At 47.5% G+C, this 17,535-nt stretch overlaps 2 protein-coding genes across 4 annotated transcripts; one reads left to right on the top strand and one right to left on the bottom strand.

Annotated features, from left to right (window-relative positions):
• Positions 1-8,363: 8,363 nt before the first annotated feature.
• Positions 8,364-10,851, bottom strand: LOC123064568 (putative E3 ubiquitin-protein ligase SINA-like 6). 2 transcript variants are annotated; one of them, XM_044488026.1, is made up of 3 exons: positions 10,602-10,851; positions 10,044-10,278; positions 8,364-9,347 (listed from the first exon to the last, which is right to left on the bottom strand). In XM_044488026.1, exons 2-3 carry the CDS (start codon positions 10,185-10,187, stop codon positions 8,646-8,648), a joined length of 846 nt encoding a protein of 281 aa, XP_044343961.1. In that variant the 5' UTR covers positions 10,188-10,278; positions 10,602-10,851; the 3' UTR covers positions 8,364-8,645. The 2 variants fall into 2 exon arrangements, with proteins under 2 accessions (XP_044343961.1, XP_044343960.1); XM_044488025.1 differs by having other exon boundaries at positions 10,044-10,240.
• Positions 10,852-13,981: 3,130 nt separating this feature from the next.
• LOC123068400 (beta-1,2-xylosyltransferease XAX1) lies at positions 13,982-16,904 on the top strand. Of its 2 annotated transcripts, XM_044490989.1 has the most exons (4): positions 13,982-14,347; positions 14,466-14,696; positions 15,013-16,257; positions 16,337-16,904. In XM_044490989.1, the coding sequence occupies exons 1-3, from the start codon at positions 14,128-14,130 to the stop codon at positions 16,230-16,232; spliced, it is 1,671 nt and encodes a 556-aa protein (XP_044346924.1). In that variant the 5' UTR covers positions 13,982-14,127; the 3' UTR covers positions 16,233-16,257; positions 16,337-16,904. The 2 variants fall into 2 exon arrangements, with proteins under 2 accessions (XP_044346924.1, XP_044346923.1); XM_044490988.1 differs by having other exon boundaries at positions 13,984-14,347; positions 15,013-16,904.
• The last annotated feature ends 631 nt before the right edge of the window (positions 16,905-17,535 follow it).

Raw genomic sequence — 17,535 nt, 5'->3', positions numbered from 1 at the left:
CACGCCGCTAACCAAGCAACTGTGCCATCGTGACGTTGCTTAGGCTGAAAAATGCCACTCCGACTGCGCGTATGTGGACGTAGAGCAGCAGCAAGAGCCGGCGGAGGCGAAGGTGACGGAGACGTGATGGTCGCCGGAGATGCAGGAATCACCTCAGGCGAGCTCGGGACAGACGACTCCGGGCTGCATGGCGAAGACTGGCCCGACGACAGGGGCTCAGAGGCCATGGGCGAACCGAGGGTGGGCGAGGCCAGCTCCGGTGACACCGGCCCAGACGGCCTTGGCGAGGCGAGAGCAGGCGAGGCCGGCCCTGGTGAGAAGGGCCCAGACACCCTGGGCGAGGCAGGGGCGGGCGAGGCCAGGCCTGGTGATGACTGCCCCGACGCCCTGGGCGAGACGGGGACCGAGGAGGCCGGCGCAGTCGGCGGGGTTGCAGGGCGCGACGATGGCGAAGGCAGCCCAGAAGCCAGAGGCGACCGGGCCAGGACGTCGATCGGCCGTGCATGAGCACGGAAACCGAGGCCATGCAGGGGCGCCATGTGCTCCTCATGCACAACAGAAGGTGCCAAGGATGAAGGCGATGGCGACGAAGAGGAAGACGGCGCTTCCAGAATCTCCAAACGAGCCCCACGACCAGTGCCTGCACCATGGTTAGGCAACAATAGAGGAGAATATGCAACATCATCAAATTGGTCAGAAGCAACAGAGGATGAATGCATGACAGGTGGCTCGGTAGTGGACACAGGGAGTTTGGCAAAGGGAAAAACATGCTCATCAAACACAACATCCCGAGAGATGTAGACACGATTATTGGGAACATGAAGACATTTGTATCCTTTATGAAGAGAGCTATAACCAAGAAAAACACACTTCTTGGAACGAAACTCGAGCTTACGCTTGTTATATGGACGGAGATGGGGCCAGCAAGCACACCCAAACACCTTGAGAAAGGTGTAATCCGGTTGTTCATTAAGGAGAACTTCAATGGGAGTCTTCATATTCAAAACACGAGTGGGAGTACGATTGATGAGAAAACATGCAGTGGTGAAAGCATCACTCCAAAAATGAAACGGAACAGATGCATGGGCCAAAAGAGTCAGACCAGCTTCAACAATATGACGATGCTTACGTTCTACTGAACCATTCTGCTGATGTGTATGTGGACATGCTAAACGGTGAGTGATCCCAAGCGACTGAAAGAAGGAGTTGAGGTTGCGATACTCGCCACCCCAGTCCGACTGAACATGAACAATTTTGTGCTTGAGAAGGCGTTCAACATGTTTTTGGAACTGAACAAAAATGTCAAACACATCAGATTTACGTTTGATAAGATAAAGCCAGGTAAAGCGGCTGTAAGCATCAACAAAATTGATATAATAATTATGACCACTAACAGAAGTCTGAGCAGGACCCCATACATCTGAAAACACAAGTTCTAAAGGATGTTTCACCTCACGACTGGACTCCGAAAAAGGAAGTTGATGACTCTTCCCCTGCTGACAAGCATCACACACTGCTACATCTTTATTACTAGACACACTAGGAAGCTCATGACGACGCAAAACATGCCGGACAATAGGTGTGGCCGGGTGACCAAGACGAGCATGCCACTGTGACGGAGATACCCGAACTCCACTGAAGACGCGAGCGACGCCAGGATGCTCCAGACGATAGAGACCTTGGCAGAGCCGCCCACTAAGAAGAATGTCCCTCGTGCCCCGATCCTTAATAAAAAGATCAAAAGGATGAAATTCACAAAGCACATTATTATCACGAGTGATTTTAGAACTGAAAGAAGATTACGTGTCACAGATGGAACTCGAAGAACATTGCGAAGTTGAAGACTCCTATTGGCATGTCTAGTGGGAAGTGATGCTTGACCAATATGAGAGATGTGCATACCTGCTCCATTGGCGGTGTGGATCTTGTCGGAGCCATGGTAGGGTTCACGAGTGTGAAGCTTCCCCATCTCACTGGTCAGGTGCTCTGTCGCCCCAGAGTCCATGTACCAGTGGGGATCAATGGAGTAGGACTGAGTGTGTCCCTGTGGCTTCTGCGGCGGCGGACGATCAGCCATGGCGACCTGACGAGCAAAGTTGCGTGTATCCTTCCCGTCATTGCCAAGACCAAGAAAACCCCGCTGGAAGCGCTTGTGACACTTCGAGGCCCAGTGCCCATCGCGACCACAAAGCTGGCACACACGTGGACCGCCAGCCCCTGGTAGCGTCGCAGTAGGAGGAGGGGCCGAGGCGGGTGGTGGTGACTGCCCCGAAGGAGCCCTGGATGAAGCAGAGGAGCGACCACCCTTGGTGGCGGCGTTTGCCGAGAGGGCGCCGTTGCCCCTGGATCGGCGCGTCTCGACTCGTTGCTCAGTAAGAAGGAGGCGTAAAAAGACCTCGTGTGCTGGCATGGGCGTGGAGTTGCCCCTCTCATTGATGATCTCGACTAGGGCGTCATACTCCTCATCAAGATCATTGACAATAAACAAGTTGAACTTGGAGTCGGTGAGGGGCTGTCGGCGAGACTCTTGACTTTGTTGTAGAACTCAGTGGCGGTGGAGTCAAGCTTCTGACACTCCCCAAGTTGGCGACGGAGCCCAGATACACGAGCCTGCGACTGTGCCGCAAACGAGCGCTCAAGAATAGTCCATGCCTCGTGGGACGTCTTGGCGAAGACAACAAGCCCAGCAACGGCCGGAGAGAGCGACCCCTGGATGGAGGAGAGGTTCGCCTGATCCTGCCCTGTCCAGACACGGTGAGCCAGATTATAGACCGGACCATGCACGCTGTCAACCAGCGCAGGAGGGCAAGGGAGAGAGCCGTCGACATAGCCAAGCAGGTAGTGACTCCCAAGAAGCGGAAGAACCTGCGCGCGCCAGAAGATGTAATTGTCCGACGACAACTTGATGGTGATGAGATGGCCGAAGTGAAACGGCGGCGGCGGCTGCGATCCCATCGAGGAGATTGGCTGAGGTGAGAACACCGTGGAGACAGTCGGAGGGGCAGCCGGCGCGGTGACAGAGGGCGCGATGGCCGCGGTTGACGCCGCGAAGCCTGCCAGCGCGACGTCCTCCGCCACCAGCGGCGCAGTGGCCGAGGGTGCGACAGCCGCGGTTGACGGGGCGGCGGTGGTGTGGGCCACAAGCGCCTGCCCGGGCGAAGTAGCAGCCGGCGGGAGCGCGAAGAGGGAGCCGACGCTCCGTGTCCCGATCGGCGCCTGAAGGGAGGCGGCATCCAACGGCCTCGAGAGAAGTGCCGCGAGGGAGGCCGGCAGAAAACCGGTGGCGGTGGAGCCGGACGCAGCGGCGGACGTCATAGCAGTCGGGCGGCGGCGGCGGCGGGCGCGGCGGCGGCGGCGGTGGCGGCGGCGGCGGCGGCGGCGGTTTAGGGTTTTTAGGCGGAAGCGGACGTAACCTAGCGTGATACCATGTAAGACAATAGGCTTTGGGGAGAGTCGGCACAACCCTCTAGGAGTGGCCTATCACATATATATATAATGAGGTGGTATACAACGTTACAATATACACATGGAAATACAGTCTAACACTAACGAGTAGGGTATTTTTTGCCCATCGGTATGCCCAAACCCTACCCGATTATCTCATATGTGGGCCATATGTGTCATAAACCCCAAGCTAACGAGTCTTCACAAATAAGCTGAAGTCCAAAACGACAATATGACAGTCAATTTGCACCTCCTACTCCATGATCCAAAGGCCGGTGGAGCTCTCCCATCTGACAGTGTGGGCTCTGCTTGTCATGCTTTCCCAGTTGTACCACGCTCCATTCTCTCCTCTTCTCGATCACCAATTTCCCAACCATAGGAATAACTCATTGGTGCCTCCACCACACAAAAGGAGCTGGCAACTACGCCGCCACCCTTCATTGTTGTTGCATTGATACGCCTAATGGGTACCCATCGGACATGGATACCATTTGGTACATGCACAGACATGTTTTGCACCCGATGGATAGGGCATGGGTAGGATTTATGCCATGAGAAACATGGGTATATGTAGACCCGGGCATGGAAAGCCCAACCCGGTTAGCCCAGCCCAAAAGCCCGACATTCAGGCCGGGCTCGAACTCGGCTTTTCCATCTGAAGCCCGGCCCAAAAGCCCAAAAATAAGACCAAACATGGCAGAAATCATTATTTTATGAAAAATATAGGTATAATATATGTTAAATATCCCTACAATCATTACTTTAATTTAAAGGGGACTGTTCATGTGGTTCGGCCAGGCCGGGCCAGGCTCATGCTTGAGATTTGAGGTCAAGCTTTACAAAGCTCAGCCCAAACCACCCGACACGACGAATGCCCAGATTTAGGTATGTGTGTGGGATTTTTGTATCCGCATCATGGATTTGATGGCTACACAACGGTCATTATGCCCCTCATTGATGGCTTCTGCAAACAATTAAGGGAACGGCTACGTCGTAAAATATACCATCATAAAATTGTAGTCCTCCGTAAACGGCAGGTAGAAGCAATTTTCATCCAATCCAATATCAGCACGCAAACCCCTAGTGTCAAAATAGTTGGCCCACTCCATTTGCTACGTTGACGATGACAAATCTTTAGACCATATTCAAATTACTATAAGTAGAAAAATACGTTCAAGGGAAAAATTAGCATGACCTTTCTAAAAATTGGACGTATTGAGTGCCAGAAATTTGACAAAATTGAAAATGAATCAATGTTTTGCCAAAATGGTACCACGACCTGTGTAATTCCCTTCAACACGATGGCAAGAACCATTTCTTTTGTATTTCAGCATCAACAATTGACAACATAAAATCACAAGCATAACAAATACTCCCTCTGTTTCTAAATATAAGTCTTTTTAGATTCGAATATAGACTACATACGGAGCAAAATAGAGTGAATATAGAATCTAGAATATGTCTGTATACATCCGTATGTAGTATATATTGGAATCTCTAAAAAATACTTATATTTAGGAACGGAGGGAATATATATGACAACAATTCAATGAACAAGTGCATGCATGCCTATCAATAATATGTAATGAACAAATCAACAAATTGTGTCATCGGTTTTCATATATAGAAACATATATTGTTAGCACTTAGTAATAGAAAATGAAATGATCTACCTCTCCCTTCCATGTGGTTATCGATTTATCATGTCTAAACATGATGTGTTTGTTGCCCCTCTAGTGAAAATAACTATTAACTAATGACACCCGATAATTTGGTTTTAAACCTTGTTAGTCCTAGGCGGCCTGGTTAGGTATTTTGGCATATCTATGTTTGCATGCCAATCTAACTTCAAAATATTTTATAAGTTAGGGGTTATTTGACATACTGATCTTTTAGTTTGTAGTTTTATGTGTAGCCATCAAATCCAAGAGGAAGCTACCTAAGGTCCTAGCCGTGTCGACGGGGATGGGATGCGGGGGTCTAGGGAGGTCCTCTGACCAACCGAGTCGCCCTCGAATCACCTCCGCCCTCTCATTCATCATCAGCTGTCGCCATGGGCCACTCCTTCACCATGTGGTACAAGAGCCTCACACCTGCGCACCACGCCCAAATTGCAGCGAAGGTCTGCAACACGGTGGCCCAGCACCAGCCACGCGTTGGCAGAGGCCAACCTTCGAGCTCTCCGGAACGCTTGAAGGATATGGAGGAGGGCGACCCCATGGAGAAGTGTCATGCGTTCGCAGGTGGAAGTGGAACATGCACCTGCTCCGGTTGAAGAGCCGTTGGTGTCTGAGTTCAGCATGCTTCAGCCAGGCAACACTATGATCGGGTGTTGGCGGAGGCAGATGACAAGGAGCAGGCACCCTCATCGACCGAGGAGTCACCAATGTCCGTGCTCAGGATCCCACTGGTCAGCTCTTGGAGGAGCTTCGACAGACAAAGGAACAACTAAAGGCGGAGCCTGCGTCCGAAGCTGTCATCGTGGCAATGGTGGGGGCAGACTTCCTGACCGATCATCGACATCGGGCCATGTACGAGCCTCTGCACACCGCCATGCCATCCTGACCAACTTCAACAACAAAGCGGGCGCGGGACCGTCCTGCGCGGAGGCCGACGAGCAATCCTCGGTTGGGGATGAGTAGAGTAGGATTTATTATTAGTTGTTTTTAGGTCTTTTGCTATGTAGGAACTATTCCGAAAAAATCAATGAAATTCAGTGTCCAATTTTATTTTGTGATTCTTGTTGGATAGCTGGCGCCATGTTCGTTGTCCGCGGACACGTTGTCTGAAATTGATAAATACAGTACCAAGGACATGTTAACTTGATAGAAGCACAACTAAAACATAGCCCCTAAAAATAAACTAACATCATATTGTAGGTTGTCATGTCATAAGTTAATATCAGACTTTGCACGTAATTAAGCTAAAACATAATTCAATATAATCGGTCAGGAAGGCTTAGAAAAATGGTTTGAGCAATTTAAGAACTATTCGCCGATGCTTTGAAAAGAGGTTTCTGAGTGTCAAAGAAGGTTTCATATAGTTCGCCCAACCTTTCGGTTGCATTTGGCCTTTGCATCATGGGCGCAATGGGTCACTTAGTTTAGTATATAAAAGGCCCGGGTTCCATACGCCACCAGAGTGGGGGTTGGAAACGGTCCAGAGCAATCTCATTCTGAGTCTCCATCTAGAATTATTTCATATGTTAAGAAGCACAATGCTTTGAAATAGAATAGGCATTGCTTCCACGTACCCTACCTACTACAACCCACCCACCCCAAAAGAAATCAGATGCGGGTCGTGGTCAGTTAACCAAAATAACTGATTAAGCAACTCCATCAAGCCACTGGGCTAACTTTCAGTTCGTGCCAGTAGTAGGGGAACCCTACATATAGAGAAAAAGTCTGGTTTTCTCCGTTCACTTTTTTTTCCTCCGGGTTACATTAGTTTCTTCGGGTTTTTTATCTTTGTTTTTTCCTTTGGGTTTTTTGGGTTATTTATTTATTTATTATTCTACATTCTTATATACATGCTCAACATTTTTTTTAACTACTTGTTCAACATTTTTATATACATGATCAACATATTTATAAATACTTCTTCAAAAAAATTCAAATAATAATTCAACATTTTTAATACAATGTTCAACATTATTCAAATACCCGTTAAACATTTTTATATACATGAACAACAGTTTTTCAAATACTTGTTCAACATGTTTCCAATACTCGATCAACATTTTCCAAATACCGGTTCAACATTTTTATATACATGATCAACATTTTTTTCAAATACTTGTTTAACATTTCTCAAATACTCGTTCAACATTTTTGAAATACCTGTTCAACATTTTTATATAGTTGTTCAACATTTTTAATACTTGTGGAACATTTTTCAAATACTTGTTCAATTTTTTAACATGTTTTTAAGAGTGTTTTTTGCAATATATATATTTATAATATTTGAAAGTATAAACAAAGGTAAGAAAAACAAAGCAAAACACGAAAACAAAAAATGTGAAAAAAAAAGTGGCTGGTGTTGCCCGCGCGCGTGGGCCGGCCCAACTGGTGGTTCGCTTCGGCGAGGGGTTCACTCATGTGTCGCTTAATGCGAATGCGAAACATAGGGGCGCCCTTCAGTCTTCTTTTTTTTTGTGCACGTCGGGCGTGGGGTCCAACCGCAGGGATCGCGTGAAGGGGACTTCTTATAACCCACCTTTGAGTATGTGCTGTCACCTCTTTTGGGTTGGTGCTTAAAGTTAAAACCTCTAAACTATTTGAAAGTTAAGTTCCTATAAAAGAAAAGTAATCAAACGATGAGTTTTTCCTAAATACACAAGAAGATTGAGCTTATGCCGTGGGAAACTTGAAACATAAAGCAAAATTATGACTTGATTGGAAAAGAAATTGAATAAACTTCCAAACAGGTTCTTAACCGTATGTCTGTATCCAACAAATAACAGTTGAAAATAAGCAAGTGAATCTATGCCTATGTACACTTATATGATCACAGTAACCCATTCACTTGTTTCAAACTTGAAACAACAACACAAAACGACAAGCTTTGTCAAAAGTGTAGACACATGTTACAATCTTAGTATTTGCCATCATAAAAAAATGCGTTCCAGTGTTTTCCATTTATGTTCGTGAGCAGTTTAAAGCACCAAACAACAAAGATTGCATCATTGAGTAGAACCAAATGGTCATTTAGTGCTTCAGATGCAATTTCATAATGGTGTCACAACTCACAATTTTCACAGCATCAAACATTTGATCGGGAGCCTCCCGGATCAGGAAAACATTCCTACTCTCTGAGAACTCGCATACTGAAGCATGAAAACGAAACACCAAAACAGAATGCACTTCAATGAGACACCAAAACAGAATGCACTTCATCGAAACAACTACAAAGCAGTCTGATATCATGAAGCCCCTAAACATACCGAAAAAGGCTTTCGCCCTGCTTTATAAATAAAGCAAACCACCACAGAGCACACATACAGAGTCAAGTCCACACACACACACCCAAGTCTCACAACACAGTACATAGGTTCTGCTGAGGGCACAGCTCAACAAGCCCAGAAAAATAAAAACAACAACAGAACGCGCCAGACGAAGATAGCGCCCCTAAACATATACAAGTCCTGAACCCAAAACAGTGAAAGCCGTGAGTCAGAGCAGTCCACACTAAACCTTGCGCCTTCATACACCCTGTACTAGCTTCAGATAAATGGGCTCGTGCACCTTTATTTTAGTAGGATCATGAATGCAGAACCTAAGCGGGATACCCTTTCCATCATCAGGTACCTCATCCTTGGGCAGAATTAGGTTGTATCCCTTTGGTAGCCCATCAGACAGCAATGAGCTTCGTATCTTGTACGTTGAACTCTGATAATAGCCAGTTGTAAAGCAACTGTAGGACATTTGACATTTGAACTTGGAGTTTGTACCTTTAGGTTGGATGCAGACAACAGAGATGGCATGCCCGACTGGCTCTAGTGCCACGTTGAGCAAGAAAATTACCCTTTCTTCGGTACGAAGAAAATGTAGACCTGGTTCTAGGTGGAACTTAACATCTTCATAGTATTTGATGGTTGTACATGGCCACTTGTGCTGGGAGGCAAAATGTTCAAGGAGGGCGTCTGTTGGCCCTGCAAAGCTGCAGCTGGACTCCGGGCAGAAACATGGGGTGTTAGGGCATGCCTCCTCGTGTTCTTCCCTCTGGTAGTAAGTCAGCTTTTGGGCGCATCCATAATTGGCATTGCAGCAAGCGACTGTGACTGATTCCATGAGACGTTCCATCCCTAGACAGCGCTTGAAGGTAGTTTCGGCAGAGCACAAGTGACACTTGTTGCGCACGAGCTTCGGGCGGCAAGACGAGCATACGAAATGCCCCACAGAACACTGTAGAAAAGGAAGAATTAGCCGAGTCCACATGTGAGAAAAACTTTTTAACAGAAAACAGAGTTGAACTGTTGAAGCACTCTACTACAAAGCAATATGATAAGTCAGTACCGCACAAAATTTCTGAACTATTCATAAGTCTGTAAATTTGAAGTTGTGAACTTATAGTATGACCGATATACAACTCCAAAGGGGGGCAAATCAAACATAATGCTATTAGAGAGGTATATATATCATCCACCCCTGATCCATAGCCTACTAGGGAACAGCTGTGGACTAAAAAACGGTTGTACATAGTTGATAACAGTTTCAGTATCGATCAAAATATTACTGTCCTAATACATTCTCTACAAAACGAATGTCAGCGACCATAGCTACTCTGACCATATTGTCTCAATAAACTGTTTTTTAGCAAGTAACATTGTGTGTGCGTGGTGCGCCCCTGATTAATATCCTACTAGGGAACAGCTGTAGACTAATAGACAGTGTAGATTAGTGCTGACAGTTTTGATCTCAACCAAAATTATTAGTGTCCTAATTCTCTACGGATACAAAATTTCAGCGACCATATCTACTCTGTTCCATGCTGTCACAAGAAACTGTTTTTTAGCAAGTAGCACTAGATCCAACGGTTAGTTTTTAATTTCATCTGAACTTTGAGAGACCGGTAATTGAATATATACACATGTAACCTACCTGGTATATAGGAGGTGTGAGGGGATGAAAGCAGACGGGGCAGTCGAGGGCGTCCATCCCCATGGTGACATTCTGCCTCTTGCCGCTGCTCTCTCCCTCGCCCGAGGCTTCCACTCGTCTCTTGCTAGATGTGCCACCGTCCATCGCCACCAAAACTCGCTCGACGTTACAATTAAACGCGCAGCAGAGCTTCACACCTATTGGTGAACACAAACAGCCTCACAAATCTGCTTCCCTGTTCCACAACATATTACTGGTAATAAGAGCCACTCAAGTTATACTGGTGTATAAGAGGCTTCCTGTGTTTCTGCCAGACTGGTAACGGAAAAGCGACGCTCCGGACTGGAGCACGCATTAGAGGTGTGCTAAATCTAATCATCCTCAATTGCTGTAATTTGTTCATGTCTTTATTTATTTAATTGTTTTTTCTGTTTTGGTTGAGAAATATCTAGGCTGCTTTGTGTTAATTTATTTCTTGATCAATTCAGTAGAGGACCAGTGACTACATGCAACTGGAGATAATCTCAAGGAGAAGCAGTCCAAAGGTAAGAAACTTACCTTGAATAACCGCCGACAGGAGCCCGAGGTCACCGTCGGCGATGAGGCAGACTTCTCGCCGGCGACGCCCACTCCTGGCTGCTCCTCGGAGGCGAAGGAAGAAGGTTTGCCGACAGTGCCCAAGCGGGCTCTGCTCTGAGCCGGAGGAGAGCACCGGAGAGGGGCCAGAGATGCGTCGGAAGAGGAGGCGACGGCGGCGGAAGATTGGAGCGACGGAGGTGCGGTGTCAGAGGAAGAAGGGTGGGCTGGGTATGGGCTGGGCCAGCGGGTATTGTGAGGTTTCCACACACATTTACCCGCGCGTCGCTAGTTGGTGCCAGTTTTCTTTTCTTTTTTCTTCGTTTTTTTCTTATCCCTTCCATTGATTTGTCATTTTTTTTGTTTTATATATTTATTTATTTTTAAACATGATAATTTTCTATCATTCATGATAGTTTTAGAAAAATTACGCACATTTAAAATTGTTAAAGGTTTCTTTGAATTTTTGAACTTTTCCATAATTCACAAACATTATATAAAAAAACATGGATTTCTTAATAAAAATGCAAAAATTGTTCATACTTCGTGAAATTCTACAAGGTTAGACTGTTTTTATAATTTTGAGAGCATTTTTAATTGAAATAAATATTTCTTCTAGCAGATGATTTTTTTGCAGTGTATTTTTTGATACCTTTTTCATGATAATATTTCTATTAGTATTGTACGTTTCACATTTATTTCAAAAATATATACAGAATTTTATGTTACTTATGCTTTCATTTCAATCATTATTCTTTTAAAAAATTTAAATACAAAAATGAAACCGACATTGCCTGCGGCCCATGGAGCGTGCAGGTGTGCGCCACCTCCCCAATTATACTCACAAGTCATGTAAGGGCATCCGCAATGTATGCCATACACTCATGACAAATTCACTTTTAGGCTATGGAACTAGTTCTAACACATTGTGAGCCAGATGCCAAAAGCTGATTTCAAGGGAACCAGAGCATGTAGCTGCTCCCATGCCAAATTATCTCGACGAAATAAATAATGTGAGGTTCATTGATGGGTGAGGAAAGAGACCTGGATATATTTGAGAAAGAAGAGTCTTTTTATACTATCTTGTGTCCGCTTGGATCCACCTAGCAACGATTTTACGATGGCACTATTGCGGACATCTATCGAAGTTGGCATCACTACCAGTGGCGGAGCTTCATGGGGGCCAACCTAGGCGGTGGCCCCCCCTAGCCCAAGAAAAAAACACCTACTACTCATTAGTTTTTCTGCCATATGTCTAGCAAAAACAGGTTAAACCTCATAGTTTTGCCCCTCCTTAGCTCATTGCCCCTCCAAAGATTTGGCCCAAGCTCCGCCACTGATCACTACCATGCATGATAACGTGGCATATTTGGCCTCAATCACATTGTGGCTACCCTAACAACAATATAATACTCCCTCTGTCCGAAAATACTTGTTGGATGAATGGATGTATCTAGATGCAATTTTAGTCCTAACTACTCTCATTTTTATCCATTTCTCTGACAAGTATTTTGGACGGGGGGAGTAGAAGACTTATACTCTCCCCGGCTCAAAATAAGTGTCTTAATTTTGTACTAACTTTAGTATAAAATTTTACTAAGTTTAAGACACTTATTTTGGGACGGAAGGAGTAGTTGTTTACATGTCGTTTTTGTCTGTGTGGAAAAGAGAAATATGAAAAAAAATAGGGGGTGGGCTCTCTTGCAGGAGTCATCCTCCACACATGCGTCTGAAAAACTATACTCTCTCTGTTCCATAATGTAAGACATTTATGGGACGGAGGGAGTAATAAATATGAAGGAGAAATAGAGAAGTGAAAAAAAAACTAGTCTTATGGCCTGTTCGGTTCACAGGAATTTCAAATAAAACTTTGAAGGAAAGATTTCTACTGGAATTTTCACCCTTGATGCGTTCGGAGCAAGGGAATTGTGAATAGCAAAACTCGGAAAAGTTTCTCTATTCTCTGTCCAGGTTTCAACTCCACCTTGCCAAAATGGAAGAGATCGATTTCTCACCATTTATAGATAAGCAAAACATCTACAAGATGTGTCAAAATTTAGATAACAACTGTACCTCAATGATTCCGTGGATATGGTTATGGTGGGACTATGATTGGAGCCACGACCATGTTGTTGGCAGCCGGCGGCGGGGCGAAAGCATTCTTGATCAGGATGGCGACGCGAACTATGACGGCCAGGAAGACAATGCCCACGACCGTACCGCCACCTATCAGTCGTCCCTACAGAGCAAAGCAACAGTGAAGCCACAAATAGTAAAGTGATATTTACTACGTACACAACAGATGCGCGTACATTTTCCTCTTTCTTGACTGCCTCTAATTCCGTGTACACAACAGTGAATGATATGCGTCGGAACTCGATTTGCCTCTAATTATACAAAATGTGATTTGCATACCATATATTCAAAACTGTTATGGGGCACACCGGGGGCATTTGCCCCCCCCCCCCCCTCGACACGTTATATTTATCCGATAGTAACTTATGGTTAAGTATATGTGTCTCATAATTATTGTTTGCACCATGTAATCACATATACATGATGTAGTAAGGTTTTCTTTGCTAATAAAATTACAGCTTTGATTTTTTATACCTTCATAATAATTTCATGATATACAATATATGCGGGTGAAAGTATTTACGTTACCCTCTAATACCCCTCATTCGCCCTAGGGCCACCATGGTTCTAGGGTCGGCCCTGGAAGCAGTGTCGGAAGGAGTTGGAGATGACGTGGAGGCCCATGCAGCCCGTTAGATAAGCGTGTGGTCCTGGTCGGGATTGTCCTTTTTCAGATGCGACAAACTAAGTACTCCCTCCGTTCCAAAATAAGTGTCTTAACTTTGTACTAACTCTAATACAATTTGTACTAAGCTCAAGACATTTATTTTGGGACGGAGGGAGTATTTAGCAGAAATCAACGGGAATTGATTGGGATTAGAAAGTAGAGTGCCAATCTCAGGGGTTTTGAGTTGAAGGTTTGATTTAGACTGAGAGTGCAAATTCAAGGTTTATTTCAGAATTTTCTCTTGATTAAATGTGCATTGAGAAAAGGACAATAGGATGTCGGTATATAACATTTTGCGTGAGTCCGGCTCTACCACACCTCCGTCGACCACGCACGCGCTCTGCTCTGGTCGGCGGCAGCACGGCGGCGCACCGCACCGGCCCGCTGTTTTCACGTTGGGGCACGGGAGAATTCCTGTCGGTGCCGGTGCGGGCCACGTGAGGAGTCAAACGCCGGCACGGCAGCGCGAGCGCGTGTCAATGGGAAAAGGCCACCGCCACAGCGCGGCGTCCCACCCGCACGGTCGGTCACCGTCATCCCATTCCCATACCCCACGCGCACTCCCCGCCACCCCCACTTCCTCCCCTGTCCTCCTCTTCTACCTCTCTCTCCCCACGGACTACATCCAGCCGGCCAGCCTCTCTCTCTCTCTCTCTCTCTCCTTCGGTTGAGCGGCGACAGATCCCTGCCGGCCTGAGTGCGCGGATGGCGTCGACGACGGCGTACGCGCGGCCGTCCAAGCTGCCGGGCGCGGGCCCGGGGGAGCGGAGGCCGGCGCCGCCGCGGCTCATCCGGGCCTTCCTCGCCTCCGGCGCCAAGATCGAGCCCCGGAAGCTCGCCGCCGGCCTGCTCGCCGGCTGCTGCCTCGCGCTCCTCACCTACGTCTCCCTCGCCAAGCTCTACGCCGTCTACTCCCCGGTCTTCGGTGCGTGCCCTCCGTCCCGATTCACCAATTACTCCTCCGCTCTGCCCTACTGTGCTGTGCCACATTCGATTCGATCTAACAATTACTGCTGCTCTGCTGCTGCCGGTTCCGCCGCCAGCCACCACCTCGGCCCTGCTCCAGAACGCTCCGCCGTCGTCCTCCTCGTCGGCGCCCGAAGAACCCGCATTTACTGGCGGCAGGAACGGCAGCGCCGTGGATCGCGTCGATCTGACGGAGAAGGGCCCGGCGACTGCCGGCTCTCGAGAGCCCGGGGTGCCGGAGGCGGTCTCCAGAAAGGAGCACGCCGAGAAGGCGCCGGCGCCGGCCAACACCTCGGCACCAATGCCATGTAAGTGAATCTCTTCTTGAGCTCTCTTTTTCTTGGCACCTTAATTAATACTAGAAGGAAAGCAGAGCAAAATTATCAATCCCAGGTAGGCAGGCAACCTCTTTCAGAGATTCAATGCTCTGTACTCTGCAATCTGGGCAAAATTTGGTTGCCCACTTCAATTAATTATTTTCCCCGGATTAGTAGTTGTTAGAAATAGAAACGTGCTACTAGATCTTTGTATAGAAAAAGAAGATGTGCCACATCTCTCTGTAGAGAAAGAAATGTGGTTGCTAGATCTGCTGGTATCTAATGCGACTCTTGATGGTGGATTCAGCTCAGGGAGAAAGGAAGAGCAACAGCAGCAGCAATGTCGCCGCCGGTCCGATGAGCTGCGACGAAAATGGCGTGGACGAGGGGTTCCCCTACGCGCGGCCGGCGGTCTGCAAGCTGTCTGGCGACATCCGCGTCAGCCCCAGCCAGAAGACAATGTACCTCGTCAACCCGTCCGGCGGCGGCGGCTTCGACGAGAAGGGCGAGAAGCGGCTCCGGCCCTACGCCCGGAACGACGACTTCCTCCTGCCCGCCGTGGTGGAGGTGACTGTCAAGTCTGTCGCCTCCCCTGAGGCCGCGCCACAGTGCACGAAGCAGCATCGCGTCCCCGCGGTGGTGTTCTCCGTCGCCGGGTACACGGACAACTTCTTCCACGACAACACGGACGTGCTGATCCCCTTGTTCCTCACCACGGCGCACCTGAAAGGCGAGGTGCAGCTGCTGATCACCAACTACAAGCCATGGTGGGTGCAAAAGTACACGCCGGTGCTGCGCAGGCTCTCCAACTACGACGTGATCAACTTCGACGACGACGCCGACGTGCACTGCTTCTCCCGCGGGTACCTCGGCATGTACCGCGACCGCGACCTCATCATCGCCCCTCACCCGACGCGCAACCCGCGCAACTACACCATGCTGGACTACACCCGCTTCCTCCGAGCCGCGTACGGGCTCCGCCGCGACCAGCCGGCGGTGCTCGGGGCGGAGCCCGGGATGCAGCCGCGGATGCTGATCATCTCGCGCGGCGGCACGCGCAAGCTGCTGAACCAGGACGAGGTGGCCGCCGCGGCGTCGGAGATCGGGTTCAACGTGACCGTGGCGGAGGCTGGCGACGACGTGCCGGCGTTCGCGGCCCTGGTGAACTCCGCCGACGTGCTTCTGGCCGTGCACGGCGCCGGGCTGACCAACCAGATCTTCCTGCCGACGAACGGGGTGGTGCTGCAGATTGTGCCGTGGGGGAACATGGACTGGATGGCGACCAACTTCTATGGGCAGCCGGCGCGGGACATGCAGCTCCGGTACGTGGAGTACTACATCGACGAGGAGGAGACGAGCCTCAAGGACAAGTACCCAAGGGATCACATGGTGTTCAAGGACCCCAAGGCCCTCCACAAGCAGGGGTGGCAGGCGCTCGCCGACACCATCATGAAGCAGGACGTCAAGGTGAACATCACCAGGTTCCAGCCCTTCTTGCTCCAGGCCATGGACGAACTTCAGGAGTAGCAGCATCGTCTCCCCAGCCAGCCAGGTAAACTCACATCACAGCCACCAAACACTGTACAACAAGCAAACACAACAAGGAGAAATGCAGACTAATGTGATTCTAGGACTAGTTGCTACTACTACTGCTGCTGGAAAGGGTGATGATTTGAATCTGATCAAAAGTGGAGGCTTCAAAATAGACGGTTGTTTCTGTCATGTTGAGGATTCAAGGAACCTGCCCTAGTGGGATCGTCTTGTTGTACAATTGTCCTTGCTTCTGTAAAATGGAAGGATCATCTATGCTTTCTCCAACACCCGGGAAAAAGCCGCTACTTTGTTGCTAGTGTCCTTGTCTCTATGAAAGAGTAGGAGCATCATGTTTGGGATGTGCGTAGTCAATTTTGAGAATCAATGTTGTGTCCAAGGTGGTGAATTTTGGCTGAAATTTGCACAGTGGAAGGAAAGAACCAGTGGAATTGGTGAAATCTGCACACTGGAACCAATTGCGAATGTGGCGAGAATGATGATGGTTGCTGGTGGCCTGGATTGCTGTGCCTTTTGTTTATCCTCTATGGTTATTTTCATGTGAGGCTTAACCTTATCTGTTGTTGTTCAACTCTGTGACTGTTTAATATGAACAAGGTCTTCTTCTCAAAGGGCTTAATGGCTTGTTATATATATGGTTTCTATGCAGATATGTTCTGTTACACTACATCATGTTAAAAGGGATGAGAAAAGTGACCACAATATTTCCTGTCACTACAAAAATAGAACTGAAAAGATTTCCAGATTTCATATCTAATAATGCCTGCTTTTTCTTTGTTAGTACAATCATCAAAACCATGAGGTATTTTTTAGAAGAAAATTGGTATATAACTGTCAGACTGTCAGTATCTACTATCTAATACTAAATTTGATGAAATTGCACTTCTTGAAATCTGCAGTTGTGTTGCAATTTCTTATTTGCGCATTTGAAATCTTATCTATTTGCATTACATCACTGTTAGTTTTTTTAAAACTTTTTTTTGCTGGTTATCTTGCTTGTTAGGTACAGATTGCACTCACAGTTATAAATTTTTGCAGATGCACAATCATGATAATCTAGACTTAGCACCATGCAAAATTTCCTTTTCTCCGCTATGTGCTTTCACAGAAACTACCTTGAGAAAGCCACTGATTCCATGATGCGCATAAGGGTTGTGTGACGATCCTTGTATAAGTTCTGTACTAACATGTTGTTCTTTTAGAGGTAGTTTATGTTTAAGAACAAGATGACTTTTTGGTGGTTGCATGTTGTATGCTCAGGGAGAAAATTTCTTTTTGC

The sequence above is a fragment of the Triticum aestivum genome, chromosome 3B (genome assembly GCF_018294505.1).
Source record: "Triticum aestivum cultivar Chinese Spring chromosome 3B, IWGSC CS RefSeq v2.1, whole genome shotgun sequence".
NCBI lineage: Eukaryota > Viridiplantae > Streptophyta > Magnoliopsida > Poales > Poaceae > Triticum > Triticum aestivum.
This window is presented reverse-complemented; position numbering and strand designations above follow the sequence as displayed.

Bases quoted from the DNA above. Each gene is read 5' to 3' on its own strand.
- LOC123064568 (XM_044488026.1), bottom strand. From the start codon at position 10,187: ATGGACGGTGGCACATCTAGCAAGAGACGAGTGGAAGCCTCGGGCGAG. The intron at 9,348-10,043 runs GTAGGTTACATG...CCTTTTCTACAG, and splicing joins TCACACCTCCTATATACCAG to TGTTCTGTGGGGCATTTCGT.
- LOC123068400 (XM_044490989.1), top strand. From the start codon at position 14,128: ATGGCGTCGACGACGGCGTACGCGCGGCCGTCCAAGCTGCCGGGCGCG. The intron at 14,348-14,465 runs GTGCGTGCCCTC...TTCCGCCGCCAG, and splicing joins CGTCTACTCCCCGGTCTTCG to CCACCACCTCGGCCCTGCTC. The intron at 14,697-15,012 runs GTAAGTGAATCT...TGGTGGATTCAG, and splicing joins CACCTCGGCACCAATGCCAT to CTCAGGGAGAAAGGAAGAGC.